General features: G+C 42.1%; 1 protein-coding gene across 6 annotated transcripts in view; it reads left to right on the forward strand.

Moving 5' to 3' along the window:
- CSGALNACT1 (chondroitin sulfate N-acetylgalactosaminyltransferase 1) overlaps positions 1–24,125 on the forward strand; it is a 353,757-nt gene that overhangs the window by 272,954 nt on the left and 56,678 nt on the right. For all 6 annotated transcript variants that reach the window (XM_019649308.1, XM_019649311.1, XM_019649310.1 and 3 more), the window contains one exon: positions 1,748–2,676. In XM_019649308.1, the coding sequence (XP_019504853.1) occupies positions 2,043–2,676 (634 nt within the window). In that variant the 5' untranslated portion in view covers positions 1,748–2,042. The remainder of the gene's footprint in view (positions 1–1,747; positions 2,677–24,125) is intronic.

A 24,125-nucleotide genomic window follows, 5' to 3' on the forward strand; every position in this document is an offset into this window, starting at 1 on the left:
GATATAATGAGTTCATCTGGAAGATTTCATTAAAAACAGCAAGGTGCCTGAATACCAAAGCTGAGATGGTTTTAATCACAGAATTATAGTAATTATACAAATCCCAAGATTTTCATCAGACAGAAAAGGCTTCCAGGGCTAAACATGCACTTTAAACTTAGCACTAATAACTGTGTATTGTTCTAAATTATAGGAGAGAAAATCCTTAGGCCAAGAGAAATAGTGGAGAGAATGTTCTGTGTTTAATTTTTTAGGGAAATTATGAAATAAACTACTTTGAAAACATAATGGTATCTGTAAGAAGTATATCACCAGGGTAATGGAAGAGGAGTTTGCCTGTGTGACCATGGTCCATCTCAGGTGCATAGTCAATGAGCCTTCATTGTTTATTGTATTATCAGTATAGAGAGAATACTAGAAGGAACGTCTCTCTCTTCTTCCGGGGGTCCTGAAATTGCTAATTGACTAGAGTCCTTCTTCCAGTCAATAAATGGTATAGAGCACCAGTAAATGAGATGATTATTGCCCCAGGATCTGAATTGTGGGGTCGGGAGAAGACTATGGAAAGAATAATTCAGTTATCACATGGCTTATTGAAAATGTCAAATTTTTATAGAAAGGCCAGGATACAGTACCTTGAGGGAGCTTGTTTTTAAAAGAAGTGATAGAAAAGAATGCATCTAGGAAGATTTTATAAAATCCCTCTCAACAAGAAACTTTATTTGATCTATTTTTCATTTATCATTCTTTCTTTTTATCTAGCTCAGATAGGTAGGGGAGATGAGGAAAGGGATTAAGGAAGAGAGAGCACTGAAGAGGCCGAGTGCTGTGGGATGTCCATCAGAGGGGGAGGGAGAGAGGGGGGATGCCTGGGGAACTGGGAAAGGCGAGTCGGGTTGACTCGTTTGTTACAGGGGTTCGGAGCTGAGGTGCAGAGCATGGATTCAAATGAAAGGCCCCGAGATCTGCCTGAATACTCCTGATGGGCGGTCAGGACACAGAATTCCTCCTAGGGGCTGGAGCAGACACATGTCTGGGATTTGAGTCCTGATAAGACAGCATTTATGGTCTCTGTTTGAATCCCATCTCCGTTCCTTTCTATGGTAAACTCATCACCCCTGTCTGCAAGTAGAATTGGAGAGTTGGCTGGAACGACTGCCCCCCTGAACTCCTGAATGTGTTATCATCCACATTGATTATTGGCATATTTGAACCTCCAGCTGCTTCCCCACCTCCTCATCAGTAAGCTTGAAAACCGTTTTGAGCCAGCTTTCAGCCCTGCTCTGATTGAGGGCACACTGGTGGGCCCATGCAGGCCTCACATTTTGTAGCCACCCTTGCTGGACAGGCCCTGGCCGGAGAAGTCCATGCCAGCAATCTCAATGTCATTAAAGTTTTGCTTTTTTCCCTTTACCCATCAAAATAATATATGCCATTGTGGAAAATTTACAGGCTACAGAAAAGTATAGGAAAGCAGAAAAATCACCATGAATCCTCCCACCCAAAGGGAATTCACATTTTGCCATATTTCCTTCTAATCTTTTTTCTGGATCCTTTGTTCTTTACATGTGCTACTCTGCAAATGCATATTTCCATTCCTATTTACAAACATTTAACAATATTTAATCACCTGTCATAAGCGTTTTTCATAAACCTTATGGGAGGTCTATTCAGAATTGATTACCATAGTGAACATAAGAGTGTTATTATCTCGATTAAGTGTTATTATCATTTGGTCTCTTCCCAGGTCCCCTCTTGTCATCTGCTGCACATCTGGAAGGCTATGATGGGTATAAATGTGAAAACTTGGAGGTTTCAGCTAACTCCTTGCTTCTGCCTGGAAGACCATCCTTTAGAAGTAGGAAAACTGCTCCACATGGTGGTTGAGTCCATGGGACAAGACGCATTGTAGAAAGCCATGGATGAACGCAGCTCAGGGGGTCCCAGACGCATGCCTCCTGTGGTCTAGTCCAGGGAAGCCCTTCCGTGGCGCCCTGGCATTCTGGGATGTCGTCAGTTCTGGACGCATGGCTGATTCCTGAATGACGATGGTTCGTCGGGGGCTGCTTGCGTGGATCTCTCGGGTGGTGGTTTTGCTTGTGCTTCTCTGCTGTGCTGTCTCCATCCTCTACATGTTGGCCTGCACTCCGAAAGGCAATGAGGAGCAGCTCGGGCTGCCCAGGGCCAACAGCCCCACGGGGAAAGAAGGGTACCAGGCGGTGCTGCAGGAGTGGGAGGAGCAGCACCGCAACTACATCAGCAGCCTCAAGAGGCAGATAGCGCAGCTCAAGGAGGAGCTGCAGGAGAGGAGCAAGCAGCTCAAGAATGCACAGTTTCACGCCAGTGATGCGGTCGGCCTGGGGCCGGACCGGAGCCCCGCTGAGAAAACCCAGGCTGACCTGCTGGCCTTCCTGCACTCCCAGGTGGACAAGGCGGAGGTGCATGCGGGCGTCAAGCTGGCCACGGAGTATGCCGCCGTGCCTTTCGATAGTTTCACCCTGCAGAAAGTGTACCAGCTGGAGACGGGCCTGACCCGCCACCCCGAGGAGAAACCTGTGAGGAAAGACAAGCGGGACGAGTTGGTAGAAGCCATTGAATCCGCCTTGGAGACTCTGAACAGCCCTGCGGAGAGCAGCCCCAATCAGCGTCCTTACACGGCCTCGGATTTCATAGAAGGTTGGCAAGTTTGTGAATTGGGGTGGAAAGTAGAAGAAAAGGCCTCTGGGTCCAGACACCCAGGCAGGTCACAGCTGCCGGAGGCTGGCAGTTGGCTCTGGGGATGGCTGGTAGAAAGTTTTATGTGAGTGACACCAAAAGTATAGACAATAGATTTTTATTTTTCAGAAACATCTGTTTCTATTTATTTTCTCATGGAAACCACAATCATTGAGTGGACAGATTCATTGTTTCTTGGCAGAAGAAAGTAGAACTTCTTGCTTTCATTTAAAAAAAAAAGAAATAAAATAAAGCAAAATGTAAACATAAAACTTTGAAACCCAAATAGAGTACGACAGGCAGTTTTACTTCATCCCTTCTCAGAGGCACTTCTAGGGATTGGGCCCAGTTATCAGACCCATGAACAGGAGAATAGCAAACATGAACTATGTGTAGCACTTACCTGGACGCTTGCCACACACTGTTCTAGGAACTTTACACTTACTAATTCACTTTTTCCTCATTAGGGCATAAGGAAACGGAGGCTCAAATTAGGTCAGTCAGTTTATTTATGGTTGCTCAGTTAACAAGTGACAGAGGCAGGATTTGAACCAGGAAAGTCTGCTTCCAGAGTCCATATCCTTAGCCAGTAGGTTATATTACACAGATCACCAGAGAACCTGGAACCTAGTGAGGTGAATGGCTCAGCTTTTTTCATAGGCACAGCACAACCTGGTATTACATTTGTGTTTGATTATGTCTAACTTTAGGGGAAAGCAGCCTTGTTCTAGTTTCTCGGAAGACTCATTAGTCTCTTATTCTTATCAATTTTCCCATTGTTACTGGTTCACAAATCAGCTAATAATTTGAGAGAGGAAGCGCCTTCCAGGGCATCCAATTCTTTCTCATTTCTGGATGGAATCTAATCCAGCTTCCCAGACACGTAGCTTTGGTTCGTATTGCTGCACTCCCTACTTTGGTGCTGTAACCACCATCTCATCAGCCTACACACAAGACAGACTCTCTTCAGTCGTATCAGAAACCCTCCCACCACTCGTTATGCCTGTTCTGTTTGGACATTTTCCTGTCTTAGGATTTCTTCCCACTTTATATGTGCACCCCAATTCATGCAATTGTGCTATAGTATCATTTTTCATATACCTACAGCCAGGTAAAGAAATCTTTTACAAGATCAAGCTTTTGGTGTCAGGATTTTTTTTTTTAACTCATTTATATGAGGCATTAAAAATGCCCAACACATTCGGCAGCTAGCAAGTATAAGCACATGGTGAGCACTGGGTAAGAGTTTGAAATATGTGATGATGCAGCATCAGTTTTTATCATGCTTTAGAGTTTATGAAACATTTCCACATACATTATCTTACTAGCTCATCCTCAGGGAAAAAAAAATCACTAAACATCCTTAAAAACCAAATCCTGGTTGCCACCTACCCTGGAGCACGCTACAAAAGCTGCCCACATACAAAGCAGTTTTAAAAGAACTTGATTACAAATCAGTGCCTACAATTTGGAATGTTTGCCCTTGTGATTGTTCATCTGCATTCATATTGGAAATCTCTGTCTGCTTTTGTGAGTACAGTGTCTTAATACATAAGGCCTCTCGTTCTCCATCAGCAGTGACACCTATCTCTTGTCCCTGAGTTTATTTGCTCTGAGATAAGACTGACTTCCTGTCAGAGGCCCGGTAATTATAGGTACGCCATGTTGCTTTCATGTGCAGCACACAGCTTGTGTTTTAAGGCAGATCAGTCCACACGTACCATCCAAATTTGGTGAAAGTCTAGTCAGCTGTTTTCATATGATGAGTAAGTAGGCAGACACACTTGAAATATATTTATACATATTTGACTGTCATAAGCACTGTTTATTTCGGTTTATTTCATGTTTTTCATTCTTGTCACAAAAGATTGTGGAGACAACCTTTTATATCCTCAGGAAACAGGGCATTATGAAAGATTCCACGAGTCAGAGGAAGCTGCAGGAAGGCAGAGATAAATTCAACATAAGGAGTAACTTTCAAATAGTGATGTTGCTGAGTAAGTGGGACTCCCGTTGCTCTAAGAATTCTGTCACCGACTGATGGGTACTTGGCAAGGCGGTTATAACTCATGGTTCTTGCCTCAGAGAGGTGGTTGGACTGAATTGCATTTGAGGACCTTTTCAATCCTGATTCATGATTCTTTGATCTACACCTTGTTAAGGAGAAAGAAGGGAATAGAAAGGGTCTGACCTGAAATCTGTTTTCTATAATGAGTTAAAGTGAGTGATGGGACCTTGTAATTGTGAAGTGTATCTTTAAAATAACTTATTTGGGGATTCTAAACATAACCTCAGAGAGACTGATTTTGTGTTTGGGGTGTCAGTTGTCCAAAAGTTGGAGCAATTTGGTAGAAGCCCACGGGAAAATTTTAGGTTACAAGTGGAGGGTGTTCCAGACTCTCTGAGTTCTAAATAAGGGTGACAGATTTGCTGAACCCCAAACTAGTAGGATAAAAATAGGGATTCTTTGTGATTAAAGAGATAATAATAAAAACCCATGGAAGGTTTCCAGATGGTAATGGTTATGTAAAACTAAAGGCTAACTGTGAGGCAGGTGGCATGATGACACGAGTGTGGGGAGCTGTGTGACTCTGACGAAGACCTTTAAGCTCCTTGAGACTCAGTTTCCTCACCTGTCAATAAGAGCCTTGTGCCAAATACAAAGTATTGCTTCGATTTCTTTCCTTCTTAGCTTTGTCAAGCAACCATTCATGAGGGATGGTCTGCCACTCTGCTGGTTGACCCAGGACACGCCATCTACCCTTTGGGATCCTCCTCTATAAAAGGAGCAATTCAGATAGATTATTTATACCACCTGGTCTTATGTGGCCACTTTCTACAATTCTGTGAAGCTTGCAGGGGGAGAATACCTCATTGACGACCACCTAATTTATTATCTATACTGATTTAATTCTTATCTATCTCTGAAACACACAGGGGACATTTGTCTCCGTTTTGATTTCCCCAGATGTTTCCTTGGCACTGATTTTTGCATTGGATTCTCACATGAATTTTTTTATTAGTTTCAAGTGTACAAAGCAAAGTAATAATTAGACATTTACACCCCTCACAAAGTGATAACCCTCCTCCCCCAAGCTACTACCTCTCTGACATCTTAAATACCTGTTACAGTACCATTGACTATCTTCCGTATGCTATACTCCACATCCTGTGACTACATATATACAAAGGGTGCCCAAAAAATGTATACACATTTTAAGAAAGGAAAAAACTGTATTAAAATTATGCTGATGGTAACCACTTGGAGCACCTTTTGTAATTGCAGAGGTCAAATGTATACATCTTTTGTTATCAGTATATTTTGAGTATTACAATTTTAATACAGTTTTTTTCCTTCTTAAAATGTGTATACATTTTTTGGGCACCCTCTGTACATATATGTAATTATAGTTGACATGCAATATTAGTCTACTTCAGCTTCAGGTGTACAGCTCAGTGGTCAGGCATCTACGCAGTCTATGAAGTGATCCCCCTGATAAGTCCACTGTCCATCTGTCACTTTACATAATCTTTACAACACTCTCATGAATTCTTTTGCAACCATCTGGGAAAAGAAGTCAAAGTAGAAAAATGTGATCAGATTCTGTGCCTTAGGATGCCTAACTGTTTATCTCCTCAAGTTAATAGAAAATCTTCAGGTTTGTGGTATAGTTATTATTTCAGCATGGGACACACAGACTCTGAGTGGCACCGCTTTTGGCTTTGATGTAAAATTTTTAAGTAGAGTTCTTGGACCTAAATTTGATGTTATTCCATAGAACAGTTTATCTTCCTGAATTATTCCTCTTTTACAATCTGAACATCTGATAAGCGAATCCTATGTGAGGAATTTGTGACAACTGTCTCCATGGGGTTGCTCTTCTGTCACCAGCCTATGCAGCTCCCCCTCCACCAGCTTTTGAATGGTTAGTGTGGCAAGAGTGAGTCAGATACTAAAGGACTGATTTTTGGAGTGAGATGGAGCCAAGCCATGATCCACAAGAAGCTGAAGGTTTTGAGGGCACCCTGTGATATGTTTTAAAACAAGGGGATAGAGAGATCTCTATAAAACCCTAGTAGTTGTCTGCACAGTAACTCCAACCTCCTATGCTCTACAGCCAAGCCCTCATGTTTTCTAGGGAGCTAAGGCAAGGTGTGAAGATCCTGAGACCTTGACTTCCATCGTTTGTGTCTCACCATATATAATCTCTAAGAGGTACCCTGTGACCACTTTGCTAAATCCTTTTTAGACAAGTCACATCTGGAAAGCAAGGTGCTTGGGACTCAGAGGACAGGAAATGGCCATTTTCTCAGCATCCATTTCAGTGATATGCTTCTTTGTTAGCAACTTTGTGACTTGGGATAGAAAAGCTTAGGCAGGTGTTCAGATGCATTTTTGGGCATTTGGGGAGCATCTGGGGGTCTTAATGCAGAAATAAGGGAGAGGGGATTCTACACAGTGAGTGGGCCTAACCTGTGTTTGGGGTGTGGACAGAAGATAAAGTCGTATGGGGAGACTAGCTGGCAGGCAGCACAGCAAAAGGACTGCAGGTCCTGAGTTGGGTCTCAATTCTCAGCCAGCATCTCCAGGGAAGCGAGGGCGTTAGAAACCAGGACAGTCCTTCTGAGCATCCCTTACTTCACTGTGCGCTGGAACGAACACATTGGTTTACTGTTAGGTTCCCAGCAGGCCTGCATGGTACTATGCTCCTCTGTGACCTCACCCTGTCTCCTCTATCCCACTTCCTCCCACAAATCTCCTCATTTGTTTGCTGATGTTTTAAATTCCTTTAAGGAGGGAGAAATGCTTGTTTTCCTGAAATCAGAGATAAGAGGCTTAAATTCAAATAAATCGTTGGAGGCTATGCTTTGTAGAGTGGATTCTTCCTGTGGTGATGGTGAGAAAGAAAGCTGCCCAGCCTTGGATTTCTGCCAGTGAGCAGGAACCCAACCCTCCATCAGGGTGAGCAGAAGATCCCCATGCTAGAATCAATGCTCTGCTGTCGCTGAATATTTTGAAATTCTTAATAATTTTTTAACATTGTGCCTATATTGCCATTTTGCAGAGTCCTGCAAACTAAGTAGCCAGTCCGACCTCCAAGATTGAGAGGACAGGAGGGAAAGGTAAGGAAGGCGGGAGGTAGAATTAGATTCACTGTACAGTCCTGACATCTGTGTTGAGAGTCAGCTCTGTTGACCTTCGATGGGCTAGGACAAATGGAGGCTGTGTCTGACATGTACCTATGTGTGTGTGGTATTTTGGTGCAAGGCTGCAGAAGCTGGCAAGTCTGACTTTGTTTTATGATGCTTTTGTTAGTATTTTTATTGTTCTCATTCAAAGCAATTTCGTTCCCAGGAGGTATTTTTAAAAAACTTGAGGTATCACTGTTCTTCCTGCGTCTGTTTCCTATTAAGAATATGCTATAGGAACGTGTTTGTGATGCTCTGAGTTGTCCAAGATGGAGAAACTTGGCTTTCACGGGAGTGGTGAGCAAAGGCTCAATGGAAAGAGGGCCTGAACAGGGCCTCACACAAATTAGAAGGATGCCTGTAGGTGGGAGGGGTAGGGGAAGATAGGCAGGCAAGGGGCCACCTTCGCATGAATGGTGCAGTTCCGATGGTGTGGTGGGGGTTGCTGCTCAGACTTCAGCCTGTTCAGCCGTGTTGGGTAGGAAGTGGTATTCACAGAAAGGATATGTAGTTTTTAGCTAGCCCTCTAGTTTGTTCTTGGTTAGAGTCATGGATGAGCTCCTGCATCAAGCCTTAATCAACATGTGTGGATGGAACATCTGCTATGTATACAGAATGTCACAGCTGCATTGGGGGCTGGGAAAGGAGGATAAGCTAGGTCTCGGGCCTGAAGGACTTGACTACCTATGTGGGGAGACAAAACCCTGAGTGACTGAGGGTTTGATGGGATGAACTGACTCTTGAATCTGTGGGCATCCAGATTGGTGGCTGGATGCAAGTAGATGGTCAAGGAAGATGTTGGGAAGGGTGGGACCTGAGCCAGCCTCCAAGGGTGAGAAGGGAGTGAGGTGGGGAACAGATTGGCAGCATAGGTGGGGTATCAGAAAGCCAACTGACTCCGGAATGGTTTGGGATGTGGGGTTAGGGTGGAGACCAGTAAACAGGACCCAAGAGTCCCTAGAAATGTAGCTCACAAGGACGCTGAGAGTTGGGTATAGAAGTTCAGCTCACATGGATTGTCTACATCTGGAGTTAGAAGGTTCTTCCTTCCCAGGAGGTAGTGAGCTCAGCTCTTGGGTCCCAAATATCCCTCCTCCTCCCGTGTTTGCTACGGGTTCACAAGTGCTCAAACAATTGCAGTATCTTGGAGGTTTCAGTGGTCAGAGATAGGGACTGCCATCATTTTTTTCTAGCTGATCTTTTGTCTGTGTACTGAGCACTATCTTTGACATTTCACAAACACTAATTTATAATATTTAATTCCCTCTTCCACCAGTGAAGTAGACACCCTCATTATCTTCATTTTGTTAATGTGGAATTTGAAGCTCATAGAGGTTAATTAATCCTCAAGGTCACCCAGCTGGTGAGTGATAAGGCCAAGATTCTAGAACTTTAGATCTTAGTTCCTCACTGTGCAGCCTCTCACCTCCCAGGGTCTCTGACCCATCACACATTCTTCTCTGGTTTCAGAATGATGTGGAACAATCTTTTAAAAACATGTCCAAGGTTGCAAACACCCTCGGGTGAGTTGTATACATTTTCTTGGGGAAAAGGTCTGATAAGAAGAGAAGGAAAAACATAAGATCCTGAGGGAGACAAACAGGAAGAAGCTGCAGAAGACAAATTGTTCACTTAACCAAGGGAAGAGCATGTGGCATGTAGGAGCCTTTAGCACGAAAAGCATTATTTAACCTGGTTAGACATGTGTTTCTTCTCAGAATCATTACAGCATTATGGAAAGGGGGAGGGGGTTGAAAGAGTCAGGAAAGAATATTGAATTCAAAACTTCTAGTTCAGACCCCTTAAGGAGCTGTTTGGCATGCTTGTCTGTTCCTTAAGGGAAGAAATAGGGTTTACATTTCTGTTACATTCTCCAAAATACACTACTTTCCTGGATTTGGATTTTATATAAATCCACAGTTTTATTCTGTGGCAATTCTGGAGGACTCCACAATCTGATCCCAACCTACCTGTTTTCAACTTCATTTCCTACTGCTCCTCCTGGCCTTTCCCCTCCTGCAGCTGAATTTGCATGCTCTGACATTGCTCCGCTGAGCATGTTTCTTCACCCAAAAAAGCAGGGGCTGCCAACCTCTCTACGCAGCATCCTACATTCTGCAAGACATCCCTCTTGGAAATCGTTTCTGATTCTTCCAGCTGGAAGTTCTCTCTCATTCTTCCTAAAGTGGTATATTATGCTTCTCATTCTCCATCTAGGCTTATAGTTCTTCATTTATATTCAGCCAGTCTTTGAGAACAACTTCCAGCAACAGTAATCTGTACACAGTAGGTTTTCTTACTCATTAATTCATAGCAGTCTTTCCCATTTGGAAACGAGCTAAGTGAGCCTTAGAGAAGTCTCACTCCACCAGGGCCCACTGCCAGCATGTGCAGCTCCCTGGCCTCCTCACCCTCTTACTGCCCTTTGTATGCAGTGCATTCCCAGAGGGCCAGATCTATATCTCATTCAGCTTTCCACTTCCATACCCATTGTATACATGGCACAATCAATGTGTGTAAAAGAAATTGCTTGAAACCTTTTGGAAGAAAAGTTCATATAAAATCCAAGGTGTATATAATGCTTACCTTACAAATCTGCTTTGTTCTTCAAGTTCCACTGTAAACTAGTTGTTTGGATTGGAGGATTTTTTTTCCATTGAAGTAATACCGTAAATAATACTTGTGTTCCTGGGACAGACCACAAATTTGATTTTCTTCAAACTCAAGAGCATAAACGCCAGGGGTCAGGAGTAAGTGGGTGTGGAGAGTAGCTTCTTTGGAAAGTTATTTTCATTTTCTGTCCTAGGTATAACTCATACATTCCCAATGTAGTATCTAATACTAAAGCCATTTTTGAAAACGTTTTTATTTTGAAATATTTCAGAATTATACAAGAATTGCAAAAATAGCACAGAGAGTTGCTGTATACCCTTTACCCAGCTTTCTGTATTGCCAACATTTTATATAATCATGGTATAATTATCCAAGCTAGGAAGATAACATTAGTGTAATACTATTAATTAAATTATGCCTAGGTTTTGTTTTGTTTTGTTTTTGTATATTTCTGAACTTCTTAGATTGTGGTTTGGTATCTCATTTTTGGGGGGAAATTCTGAGCCAGTATATTTCAAATATTCCTGTGCCCTGTTCCTTCTCTCTTCTGCTGGAATTCCAATTATGTGTATGTCACAGTGCTTGACATTGCCTCACAACTCTTGGATGCCCTGTTTCTTTGTTTTCACTTTTTTTTTTCTCTTGGTGATTCAGTTTGGGTAACTTTTATTGACCCACCTCAATTTAACTGATTATCAGAGAGGCTACTGATGATCCCATCCAAGTCATTCTTGATCTCTATTACTGTATTTTTAATTTTTAGCACTTCCATTTGATGCTTATAATTTCTATCTCTCTGTTGGAGTTACCCATCTGATCACACATGTTGTCCACTTTTTCCACTAGAGCCTTTAATTATATTAATCTTATTTTAAATTTCCTGTCAGATAATTCTAGCATCTGGGTCATATCTGAGTCTGGTTCTAATGGTTGTTTTGTGTCTTGGATTTTTTTTCTTGCCTTTTCTTGTGGCTCATAATTTTTTGTTGAAAGCTGGACATTGTGTATAGTTAGTAGAGACTAAGATAGTGTTTATGCCAGGAAATGGCACTCTTTTCTTTCTCCTAGGTTTTTAGCGTTTGTGTGGATGTGGGGCGAGTTAATCTAGTCAGGAGTTGGACTGGGTTTGAGCAGTGTTGTTGCTATGGTTACCCTCAGTACACCCCAGGCTTCGAATTCCTTTAGTGATACCTTGTGTTTAAGGTGGAGGTGTCTTTGAGAGCTGTCTGTTCAGCCCTGCAGTTTAGGGCTTCCCTTTGCACTGCACCTCAGAGGACCTCTTGTGCTTCTCTACTGTCCCATTCCCAGCAGTTCTGCTGTGACTTGTTATTCAAGCTTGTTGGCTTGTTTGTGCAAGGCAGCGGGGAGTGGGGTCCTCTCCGATGTTCTGATTAAACCTCAGTCCTATGCAGGCACTGGGCCACTGGATCTTGGGGAGTTTTCCTGTCCCATTCTCAGGAATAAGGCCTTTTTACTCCTCCTTTCCGCTAGCTGCAGTGAGTTGTCGCCAGTTCCCTGAGGGTGAGGATGTTTGTTCCATAGGGGAGACAGGACAGAAGGGCCTGGGAGGAGTTTCTTGCCCCTTCCCACGTGGCTGCTGTCCCCGTCCCTGGGGCCTGTGCTGCATGGACACTTTTTTATGGCTCTTTCTGAATTTTCTGCAAGTACCCAGTGAGGTTCCTGGAGAAAGATCCTGCAAGTGAGTCCAGACTCCATTACTTTTTGGAACCCCAGGGGCTTCCCTGTCCTGCCAGCCTGCACTGGGCCTTCAGCCTTCTGTTAGTTTTTTCCTTACCGTTGTCCACTTACATCTGCCCCAGTAAGCAAGTGCTCACATGTCTCCCCTTTCCCTGCAGGTTCCTGTCTCATCTCAGATTTTGGACCAGCTATTTATTCTGTGACCTCAGCTCTCCATTAAGTTAAAAAAAAAAAATCTTGCATTTGAAATTAGTCTGGCTCTTTTTCGTTTTAAGTGATGCTTCTCTTCAGGCTCATTATATCCTGGAGTGGAAGCAGAAGTGTGAAACCAGTTTTTAAAGTCGTAATTTAAAACCTGTTGATTACGTTGTCTACTTCCATTTCTCTACAAGTCAATAATCTCTTCTCACAACCTAGTTTCAACCATCATGCGCAGTCCAACAGCATGAAAGAACTGAACTGCATTGATTTTACTTATGAGTGGGAATCTTGCGGTAACATCCCAAGTCTGGAAGTCTGTTTACTTTCAGCGAAAGCCTCAAGCCCCATATTCTCTCTTCCATGGCCATGAATCAAAGAAATGATGTAATTGTTGCCTAAAACTCTACCTTGTATCATATCTCTCTTCTTTATTTGAGTTTTAACATTGACGTGTTGGGCATTTCGATTTCTTCTCTCACATGCCATATTATCTTGAAAAGTAAAAGTATTCTTATTGTGACAATTTATAATTTACAAGCATACTTCCCCAAACTGGGGTTGTTAGCCATCCCTGTCTTCCTCATTTCTAGAATCGGAGATTATTATTTTCCATCCTTTTTTTTCCTTTCACCTTAATCTACCTAAAAGCTCTATTTCCCTCATGCCAGTGTTGCTACAGGTCCTGTGTAAACTGGATTAGGGGAGTTGAAAAGGTAGGAGAGAGAAGGGAAAAGGTAATAGCTTGTTTCCACCTCAAATATCCACTTTTTTCTGCATTTTCCCTCCGCCTGCACGCCTGGGGACACATTGGTGGCTGAAGTGTCTACACCTGCTGCCCTATCTCTTTATTCCCACCCTACACAAACCCTTGGATAGTAAATCAAGCCACGACTTTACAACCCCAGGAGGCTATGCACTCCCTTCTATTCTGTTGTGCTCCTTCCTCTGGGGCCCTGTCCCAGGTAGTCACCTCTGCTTCCTTTCTTCCCTGCACCCATCCTCCTGGTCTGGAGCCTGTGCCCTAAGGGGCCATCACCAGGGACTTAGAGTTCCCTAGTCCCCAGTCTGCCACCTGTCCTGTGGGGGAGGGTTAGTTCTTTCTCCCATTCGAAATGTCATTCTGACTTGAAATTATAACTGTGAGAGTATTTCACAGTTAGATGCTTGGGTTGATTTATATATAGCACTGTAAATGCTGTGCCATGGGATCAAGAGGTTTTTGTGGGCTGGTCTGAGGACTTCACCACAACAGATCATATTGTTTCTTCTGAGTTACAGATAAACGTTAGAACACAACCCAGTTGTAAATACGGGACTACCCGTATTTACTCTGCATCGTAAATGTAAATGTTGTAGCGCAGCCAGCATTTCTCTGCACCGCAAGTCAGAATCCATCTGATTTACCCAGGGAAAGGGAGCAGATGGATGGTGGTGCAGAGATTATCCTGACTGTAAGCAAGAGATGGGGTATGTGAAGCATCTTCCTCTCTCTTCCCATCTGTTTCCATTGAGGCTGCTGATCAGAAGTCGACATCCACAGAGGGTGTTGACTTGTTCTTCAGAGTGAACGGTCTGCTGAGCGTTTTGCCCAGATGACTTTATTCTCGTTATAGGACCTGTAAGAGCTGAGGTGAGGGAGAGGTAAACACCAACAAGAGTGGCTCCATTGTGGAAATGCTTACCTGAATCCTGCCTGGCTCTTCTTTAGCTCCCAGCCTCTGGCTTTTACTTTGGGCACAGGTGAAGGGAAGGGATAGATCTTTCCAACCTTGGAGAGTTCTATTTGGTTTTTCAGTTGGTATGGAAAATGCAATTCTGAGCGGTGACTTCATTGGGAGGTTTTTGTAGAGACCACACTGATGGTGAACAGAGCCAAGAGGAAATTAAATTGCAGGAGTAGGTAATTAGGTTAAGAACTACTTGAAACTTTGCAGCTTGTTAAATGTAAGAATAGATGGATAATGGGAGTCAGTGAGACTTATGCTTTGAGATTTATAAAGACTTGGATATTCAGTGGTCTATTCATTCATTGGATGTGCCCTTGTGTAATAGGCATTGCTAGTGCTGGGGATGGGCAAAGTTACACACATCGTCCCTGCCCCCTCATAAGCCCCAGAGCCCAGTGGGAGGGACACCCACGTACATAGGCAATGACAGAACAGAGTCATACCTTAAACAAGTGGCACAGAGGGGAGAGAATCAGCTATGAGGTGGCATGGTCAGAAATTATCAAGGGCTTTGTATGCTATCTAAGGGTTTATAGTTTATTCTACAGGGCAAAGCATTAAACAAAATGTTAAACATAGGGTTACTATATGACCCAACAATTCTCCAAGGTATATACCCAAGAGAAATGAAATCATATATTCACACAAAAGCTTGTGCTCAAATGTTTATAGTAGCATTATTCATAATAGCCAAATGGTGAAAATGTCCCAATGTCCATCAATGCATGGATTGATAATCAAAATGTGACATATCTATACAATAGAAAATTATTCACCATAGAAATAAATGAAGTACTGATACACACTATAACATATATGTCTCTTGAAAACATTACGTTGAGTGAAAGTATTCAGACACAAAAGACCACATATTGTATAATTCCATTTATATGAAATGTCCAGAGCAAGCAAATCTATTGAGATAGATTATTGGTTGCCTAGGACTCCAGGTGGGTGGGTGGGTGGGGATGAAGAGTGACTGCTAATAGACATAGGGTTTCTTTTTTAAGGAGATGACATGCTCTAAAATTAGACTGTGGTTGCATAACTCTGAATATAGTAAAAGAGTTGGCCTGTATACTTTAAAATGGTAAATTGGTTTGTGAATTATATCTCAATAAATCCACTTATAAATAAATAAAAATAAATGACAAAAACTCTGTCCTTAAAAAACAAACAAACAAAAAACCCACAAGACTGAAGGCTGGGAGACTAATGGAAGTACTTTAAAAATAGAAGATGAGGGCTCCTGAACTGAGGCTCTGTCAGCAGGACAGGAGGATAAGAGAGAAGCAAAATTTTTTCAGGGGATGGTAATTCTTTAGGTCTAACCATAGACTCCTAGGGTTTTCCATAGACGTTTCTCAGGAGTGTTTAATGAATAAGCTACTATGAACATATTTATTTATATCCTGGCTTTTTCACAAAAGAATTTAAGGCAGCTATGGTATTTATTGATGTCAAATCTTTTTGCCACTTATGTAAGTGCTAAATCATACCCTTCTTATATAAGACAGAAATATGAGCAGACCCTGGGCAGGGGAGCTTGGGCGGAGGCTGAAAGAAGAAAGATCTAAATCTTGCTTTTACTATAAGACTAGTTCAACAATCAGAAATATGAAAAATCTCTGTTTACATGTTTCTGACTATAGTCAACTTATTACCTTAAAAATGAATTTCCAATTTGGAAATACTTTTCTAAACATGCTATCATTAGTATAAGGCTAAATATTCAAGCATAATAACCAAAGGCATGTATGCCATTGCTGGGTGGGTGGCTGTCAGTGAGGCGGCCTAGGAGCTGGGTGGCAGGATAGAACAGCTACGAGACCAAGACACAGCTGGGCCTCCAGCTGGTGTTGAAGTAGAATATGCCATTACTATGAAAGTCTTGGGGCAAAACCAAATCAGATGGGGGCATCAGGTCTTATACAGGCAAGGCTTGGCACCAATTGGCAGGCTGACCCAAGCAGATGGCACAGAATTTAAGGGTTGGACATGGATAGAGAGAGATATAGGGTTCAACGAGACACCAGGAAACAGGCAGGAGATTAGATTTGAATCAGAAGACCAGGAGTAGTGCTGGAACCTGTAGAGGCTAGTGAATTCATCATCCAAAGGTTTATTGAATGTTTACTACATGCCAGGCATAGCCCAATGGTATGTTGGTTGATCTCAGGATAAGGGTTATATGCTTCTCTGAAAGGAGCCTTCATGATTTTCATGTAGTTAATATTTTGTTATTTAAATCCTATGAATTTTTAGACATTTTCTAAAGGATTCTCAAAAGTTACCAATGTTCCTATAAGGCTATAGTTTATAAACACATTATTCATTTTCAAGTTCATGGCTGAACCTCCTCAAATTATGAATATGTTTGTGGTCAATAAGTAAAGAGAGTCTATTAATAGTACAGAGTGTACTTTGGCCTTTCCTCCATGTTTAATGAAATCAGTAATCTCTTTAACCTCTACCCACAAACTAAATTGCACTGGAATTCATGAAATACAGCAGACTATATAGCCTCATTTAAAGTGTATGGATATAAAAGTATGTCTTGGTACTTTTTAATTAAGTATCAAATTTATTCAGAATCAGTCATATCCTTTGCAGATTATTGGACAACAGAGAGAGACACACATGAAATGCTAATAGTAAAATCTAAAAAGTCCTTCTTTATGTGATTAAAGATACACATGAGCATGATATAAGTACTTGCTTAAACTTAAGTCTAGACAAACATCATGCAAGATAAATGGGCAAAAGATATGAACAGATCAAAAATATGAAGTCTGATATACATATGAAAAAGTGAGATATAGATAAAAGCTAAAACAAAAGTAGAATATTGAATTTCCATTATTTAAAAAATGATAATACATAGCCTTGGTGAGGGTGAGGTGAAGTGAACATTTATACTCAGTAATGAAGAATGTAAATTGGTACAATTGTTATGTGAGGTAATTTGTATCAAGAGCCTTTAAAATGTTCATACCTTTTCCCAGTATTTTCATTTCTGAAACTTTATTCTGAGAAATGCCCATGAATATTTATATCAAGAATGTTCATCATAGATGTATTTATAATAGTGAGTAAGTAGAAACAACCCAAATGTCTGACAATACGAGACTGGTAAAATCATGCAGTATCTATATAGTGGAATATTGTGTAGTAACTATAAATCATTTACTCAGTAACTTAAGTAAAATGAGGAAACCTTATGCCATGAGAGAAACTATACTTTTAGTTGTGAAAATAATTGTAAAGTTTATATCTAGCTATGTAAAGAAGAAAGATTGAGAGCATGAAAATAACTATATCAAAGCATTTATGGTTTTATTCCTCAGTGGAATTATAGGCAATGCTGTGTTTGCCAGACATTCTACTTTGAAATCTGTTGCTTGTACACTTTGCGAAAAGACATAACAGTGCTTGAATCACATTGATGTGATTAAAAGAGAAACTATGTTTGACCTCCTCAAGGTGACCAAGTCTGGTGGTTGAAACAGACACAGAATTCCAGGTGGTGGTGTTAGTGCACTTCCTTCCTGCTTCCGAGTCCTTCTGGAAAATTAAAAAGAAAGAAAAAAAATGGTAGGTCACTTTCTAAGTCTTGGCCAATCTTTATCCTAAATATGAAGACTGAAAGAGGCAGTAAGCCTGCTAAGGAGAGGGTTGCTTTTAGGAAAGCGATTAGCGGCCTCGTGCAAGGTTGGAACACAACTTCTTTGTGCCCTAAGTCCCACTTCTGCCTTCATTGTGATGGATTGCAGGTATCCAGGCCGGAGGGAACAACTCACCTTAAAGCTCCAAGTGGGTGTAGCTTTCCCCTCATCAATTAGCTTCGAAGGAGGGTCTATGTGGGTCCGCATGGCTCCAAACAACAGTGTGACAGAAACTGCGTTACACTGACATTGCCAGCAGCTGTGGTGTTCTCCGTCTGAGCCTTTTTCCTGTGGCATCTTTCACTGCTTTCTAACTTGTTTACAAGCCCTCCTAGTACTCCTATGAGAGGGATCGGATAGGAGTTTTAAATGTCAAGAGGAAAAAGAACAAAACATCTCTTTTTCTTCTCTTTAAAAAAGACCTTACTGTCAACAGCGCCCTCTTATTTTTTTTTTAGCTTGTCTCTCCCATTTCCCTTCTTTCCTTAAAATATGTTTCACAGTCAGTTTGTGAAAACTGGTGTGAGCTGCAGCACCTCTCATACATGGCCTTCCATCTGTAGCTCGGTGTGTATTATGTGCCATATATTTAGAATGCCTAAATTAGTAACGTTTCATGTGCTATTTAAAGACGAGCTGGAAAGTCGGATGGAAGAGCAGTGCTATTGATCCGAATTGGCTTCTTTCTGAATGGCGTTGGCTCTTGTCCTCAAATCCCAGAAGTTAGAGATATTTTGGGGACATCAAGTGAACAGATGATCTGTGAAGGCAGCTGGCCCATGTGGTAATTAGTCCATGGAAGCAATCGGTCATTTTCTGAGCTTGGAGCAGAATTTCACTTCTGTGTATGCCATTCAAGTTGTGGACAGAGGCTTCGGTTAGAACTCGTAGGGCTAGGAAATGTGTGTACATGAAGGGTCACAGCTGAGAGAGAGAGCACTGCAGTGTGGCTTCCCTGGTTAAAAGGTTCCTAGCAAAAAGATGGAAGGAGAGTTTTCATTCAAAATTGGAGATACATCCTCAACTCTGTTTCATAGGGCTAGGGAAAGATGTTATTGTTAAGGGAGTCTCTGAAAATACAAGACAGGACACTCGATGGTGCAGACCCCATTGTATTGGGGGTAGGGGGGTTCCTTACCCATCCAACAAGCAATTCTCTGACACTAGCTGGGTGGCTAGGTGTCCTACAGCTCGATTCAATTCTCACACTGTCTACCTGGAGATAGCATCAGACTCCACAGGTTCAAGGCCCAGTCCCACAAAACTACCGCCGCATGCCCTCCTCCCCGCCCGCCATTTCAGATGTCAGCAGCAAGTCTACATTATCACCTGGGCTTCTGGCCATCTGGCTACATATTGGAGGCTCCAATAACCCCCTCTTTGGGTTCGATTAATTTCCTAGAGCAGCTCACAAAACTCAGAGAAACATTTTACTTACTAGATTACTAGTTTATTATAAAAGGATATGGTAAGGATACAGATGAACATCTAGATGTAAAAGATACATGGGGTGTAGTATGTCGGAGGGGTGCACAGCCTCCATGCCTTCTCCATGTTCCCACTCTTCCTGCACTCCCACCTGTTCACCAACCTGGAAGCTCTCCGAACCCCATACTTTTGGGATTTTATGGAGGCTTCGTCACGGAGGCATGATTGATCATTAACTCCATTTTCAGTCCTTCTCCCTTCTCAAGAAAATGGGGTTGAGGCTGAGAATTCCAAGTTTCTAATCATGACTTGATCTTTCTGGTGACCAGCTCTCACCCAGGAGCCATCCAGGAGCCCACCCAGAGCCGCCTCATGAAAATGGAAGACACTCCTATCACCCAGGAAATTACAAGGGTTTCAGGAACTCTGTACCAGGAACTGGGGGCAGATGCCAATATATATATTTTCTACTATCTCACAGTAGGGAACATTTATTAGATTACCCCATCCCTGTGCTGTCTTCTCTCATAAGTTTGGCTTTGGAGTCTGGCTCCCTGGATTTAAATCTCAGTTGAGCCCTTTAGTTAATTGTGTCATGTGGACAGGGTGCTTAACCCCTCTGTCCCTCAGTTTCTCTCTTTGTAAAATGGACATTATTAATACCTTATGGGGTTGTTGCAAGGAATATATGGGTTAATATGCACAATGTTTTTATAATAGTGCTTGGCACAATAAATGTTAATAATAATTATTATTGTTTTTGTTATTTGTTTGGATTGGGGAAAGCATTTTCATGCCCCAGAAAGTTTTTAGACCCCTTCTTGTGGCTCCTCCGACCTTCTTGAATTATAGTTGATTTTCTCTAAGACACCAGTGATATAGTGGTGGTAGGTTCATTTCCTTTTCTTTCTTTCTTTTTCATTTCTCTTTCTTGACTCATCAACATACCATTTAATATAAGCAGAATTACAAGTTTTCCAGTGAAGCAGTTTTGAGAAGTTTTTTTCACAAAATTAGGTTGTGGTCTAACTCAATGTTAATTTTATGGTTATCAGTGGTCATATTTAAAACATCTGTAGTATAGTCATCATAGTTTTTGTGCATACAGTATCAGTTAAAGTCACAGAGTCTCTCTTGGGAAGTGTATGATGTGGAGAATTTTAGATCTGGGATGAATTATCAATATTCACATCTATTTTAGCATACCTTGGAAGGTGAGTTTTTGTTCTTCATTTCTTTCTTTGGGCTGCTGTTCCATTCTAAAACCCTAAGCCATCTCTGGCTAGAGAGTGCTATAATTTCATGATTCCTACAATATTTTCCTAATTAGAATCCTATTAGATGGATTGCATCAGTAGGATAGCACAGTTGGCATGTGAAAAGACACTTCTGAGCTGAGAACTGTGAACAGTAGAAATGTACTGAGCTCCTTAGCTGAAGCTGCAGGTAAATTTTTAAGGGCTGTCGCTTCTCGCCTAAAGGAGTTTGAAAGAGCAACTGAGTCTTTCAAAGCCTGACTATATTCCTTTTTTTTTTTTTTTAAAGATTTTTATTGGGGAATTGGGGGGATGGGAACAGTGCTGGGGAATTGGGGGAAGGGAAACAGACAAGTTGCTGTCGTTTTGTTCTTCAATCTAGTTGTGGAAGACGTTGCTTCACTGGCCCAAGTTGGCACCATCATTGCGCTCTTCCTGGGTGAGGCAGATCAGTCACCGGCTTCTGGACGGCCGCTCACTGCAGCTGCTGGCTGCTCACACTGGCTGCTGGCTACACATGGTAGCCCATGGCAACCCACTGCCACAGGGGTTGCAGCCTACACCATCACCGGCGACTCACGGCAGCCCAGCTCCAGGTTGAGCTGTTTTTCAGCATCTTAGGTGTGGAGGGCAGTGTCACTGGCTCTCATATGTGGGATCCGAACCGGGGCCCTCTGGCATCCCAAGCCAGTTCTTAACCATCGCGCCACTCGGCCGGCCCCTGACCATATTCTTGTCTTGAATTTTACCCATTATTTTTATTGACTTTCCAGTCATCATGTTAATTGCTATTAGATTCTACTTTCTCTGGCCCAGGGATCATTTGTTTCAACCTTTGCACTTAGCAAAGACTCCTCCATGGTCTTGACCTTGGTGGCCCCTACGTCCTGTGGCGGGCTGTGTCTGAGACCTCCCTCTCAGGGAGACAGGGCATCCAGTGCTCTTTGGATCTGTCGCTAGTTGGACTCAGTAAGTAAGAACAGCACTAAAAGAAACTCATCCTTTTATTTCCAGACACCATAACTACTGCTGGGAGGTGAACTGGTGATCTCTTTTGGGTGTTGGCTGCCTTTTGTGAAATTGTTTGTCTTTTTAAAGTAAGACTGTGTTTTAGGACCTACTTGATTTCATACTGTTTTTCAAATGTTAACATGACAGATGAGTCTTTGGGGCAGAACGTGAGTAAGTGTGAAAGCACAAGCTCTCAGGATTAAAATTTAAGCTCTTTGTAGTTGTCAGCTTGAGAAAAAAATGAGGTTATTTTTCAGAAGAGAAACATCATATAAAAGTGTGAGTTGGCATCTGAATGTAGGTTAACTTTCTATTCCCAAAAATAATGGTTAAAGGATATCTCTTTGTGTTGGCTTCCTAAGAGGACATGTAGTAAATCTTGAGACCCATTCACACAGGCATTACCTAGTAGATGGCCTTTTTAGTTGCCATTCACTCAACAACATTACTGAATGCCCACTGAGTGCCAGGCACTGTCCCAGGCACTAGGGATCCAGAAGTGAAAACCCAGACATGAAGCCCGGCCCTTGCAGTTTACGTTCTAGTTGGGGAAGAGACTAAACATAAACCTAAATAAGCAAATTATACAGTGAGAGAAAAGGTTATTCCCTTCATAGGGGAAAAACAAAGGAGTTTAAGGGGGCTGCTGGGGAGAATACTACAATCTTAAATAAGACAGTCGGCTAGGCTTTGTTGAGAAGGTGACAACTAATAGAAACTTAAAGAAGGTGAGGAGCAAGTCATTTATACCGTGTTTCCCCCGCAGAAAAAAAACAAAAAAAACCTAACTGGAAAATCAGCCCTAGCATGATTTTCAGGGTGCCTGTTACATAAGCCTTACCCCAAAATAAGCCCCAGTTAAGATCGTCAGTCAGCCAGACATGACTATATTTGAATAAATGTAGATTTTTGTACATGGATAAGTGAATAAAATGTGCCTTTTGGAGCAAAAATTAATATAAGACTAGGTCTTACTTTCGGGGAAACATGGTACATCTGGAGGACAAGTGTTCCAGAGAGAAAGAGCAGCTGGTGTGCTGGCTCTGGCACGTGGAGGAACACAGGAGAGGCCAGCGTGCTGGGGCAGAGGGGGTGAGAGAGGAGAGGAGGACAGGAGGTCAGCGAGGGGAGGGGGCACATCGTGTGGACCATTGTAGGAAGGGACTTTAGCTTTTACCCTCAGTGAATGGAAAAGATCCTGGCTGGTTTTAAGCAGAAGGGGAACATGATCGGACTCACATTTTATAAGGATTATTTTGGATGCTGTGTTGAGAGTAGATTGTGGGAAGGCAGGGTAGAAGCAGAGAGACCATTAGGTGATATCACAGTAACCAGGCAACAGATGGTAGTGGCTTGGACCAAGTGACAGTGGAGGTGGTTAGCAGTAGTTGGATTCTGGGCACATTTTGAGGGTAGAACCAGCATGGTTTGCTAGTGGATTGATGAGGGGGAGAGAGGAATCAGAGATGACTCTGGGGAGTTTAGCCTGTGTAACAAGAAAGGTAGACTGTTATTATTGGAGATGGGAAGACTCTGGGGGTGGGAGGCGGGTGTTGGGGGAGAGGGAGTCCGAGAGAGAGGTGTGTTAGGGGAAGAACAGGGGTGTGTATTGCTAGTTGCAGATGTCTAAACTACATGAAGCTTGGTGTTTTTTTTTGAGAACATTATAAGAAATATTCTGATAATACATTTCCTAACACACACACACACACACACACACACACACACACACACGATTTGTTCTTGGGAGGTAGACTATCTATAACTGATGGTGGGCATCACTGGTTGCTGGGTTGGGGAGAACATTTTTAGTGGTATGGCAGGGCAGAAATAAGATTATAATGACTGGAGGAAAGTAAGTGGTCTCTGGAATTCGACCACATGATCTACAGCTGTTCTGTCTAGCATGGTAGCCACTCACTATTTGTGACTATTTAAAATTAAAATTAATGAAACTTACATAAAATTAAAACTTCAGTTCTTCTCTTCCACTAGCCACATTTCAAGCACCCAGTAGCCACTTGACAACACAGATTGAGAACATTTCCATCATGGCAGGAAATTATATTTGACATCAGTGCTGGTCTAGGTGCTTAGCAGTGAAGGAGAGGAAAGTAACAGCAGTAGCTAATTCTGAACTTGATGTGTATGTTGTCAGGGTGTGTGAATGTGTGTGTTTGCCTCTGTCCAATCAGGTAGCTGTAGTGTATTTAAAAAAAAAAAAGATTCCCACCACTGCTGCCAATATTTTGATATGCTTAAAAGTTATTTTGAATTCTTCTGGGTGTGTTAAAAAACTTTACTTAGGAAGAGAAAATATTATTTTATTCCCATATTGCCATAATTTTTAGCTTTGCACATAAAGAAGGGGTTAATACATGTTTGTTGACTTAATCTCTGAATTGCTGTTGGGGCATCAGCAATCTAGTGAGGTAACACGTGCGTAATCACACAACAGACATGTACTGAGCACGTTCTATGCTCCAGCTTCTGTGCTATGCGCTGAGGATACAGAAATGAATTTTGACTATAAGAATGTATTTGTGTCCCCAGTTTTGTACTCTCGTCTTCCAGGGTGGTATTAAAGTCCACTTGGGTGTTGCCTTGTGCTGTGATTTGGG

The sequence above is a fragment of the Hipposideros armiger genome, unplaced genomic scaffold (genome assembly GCF_001890085.2).
Source record: "Hipposideros armiger isolate ML-2016 unplaced genomic scaffold, ASM189008v1 scaffold_131, whole genome shotgun sequence".
NCBI lineage: Eukaryota > Metazoa > Chordata > Mammalia > Chiroptera > Hipposideridae > Hipposideros > Hipposideros armiger.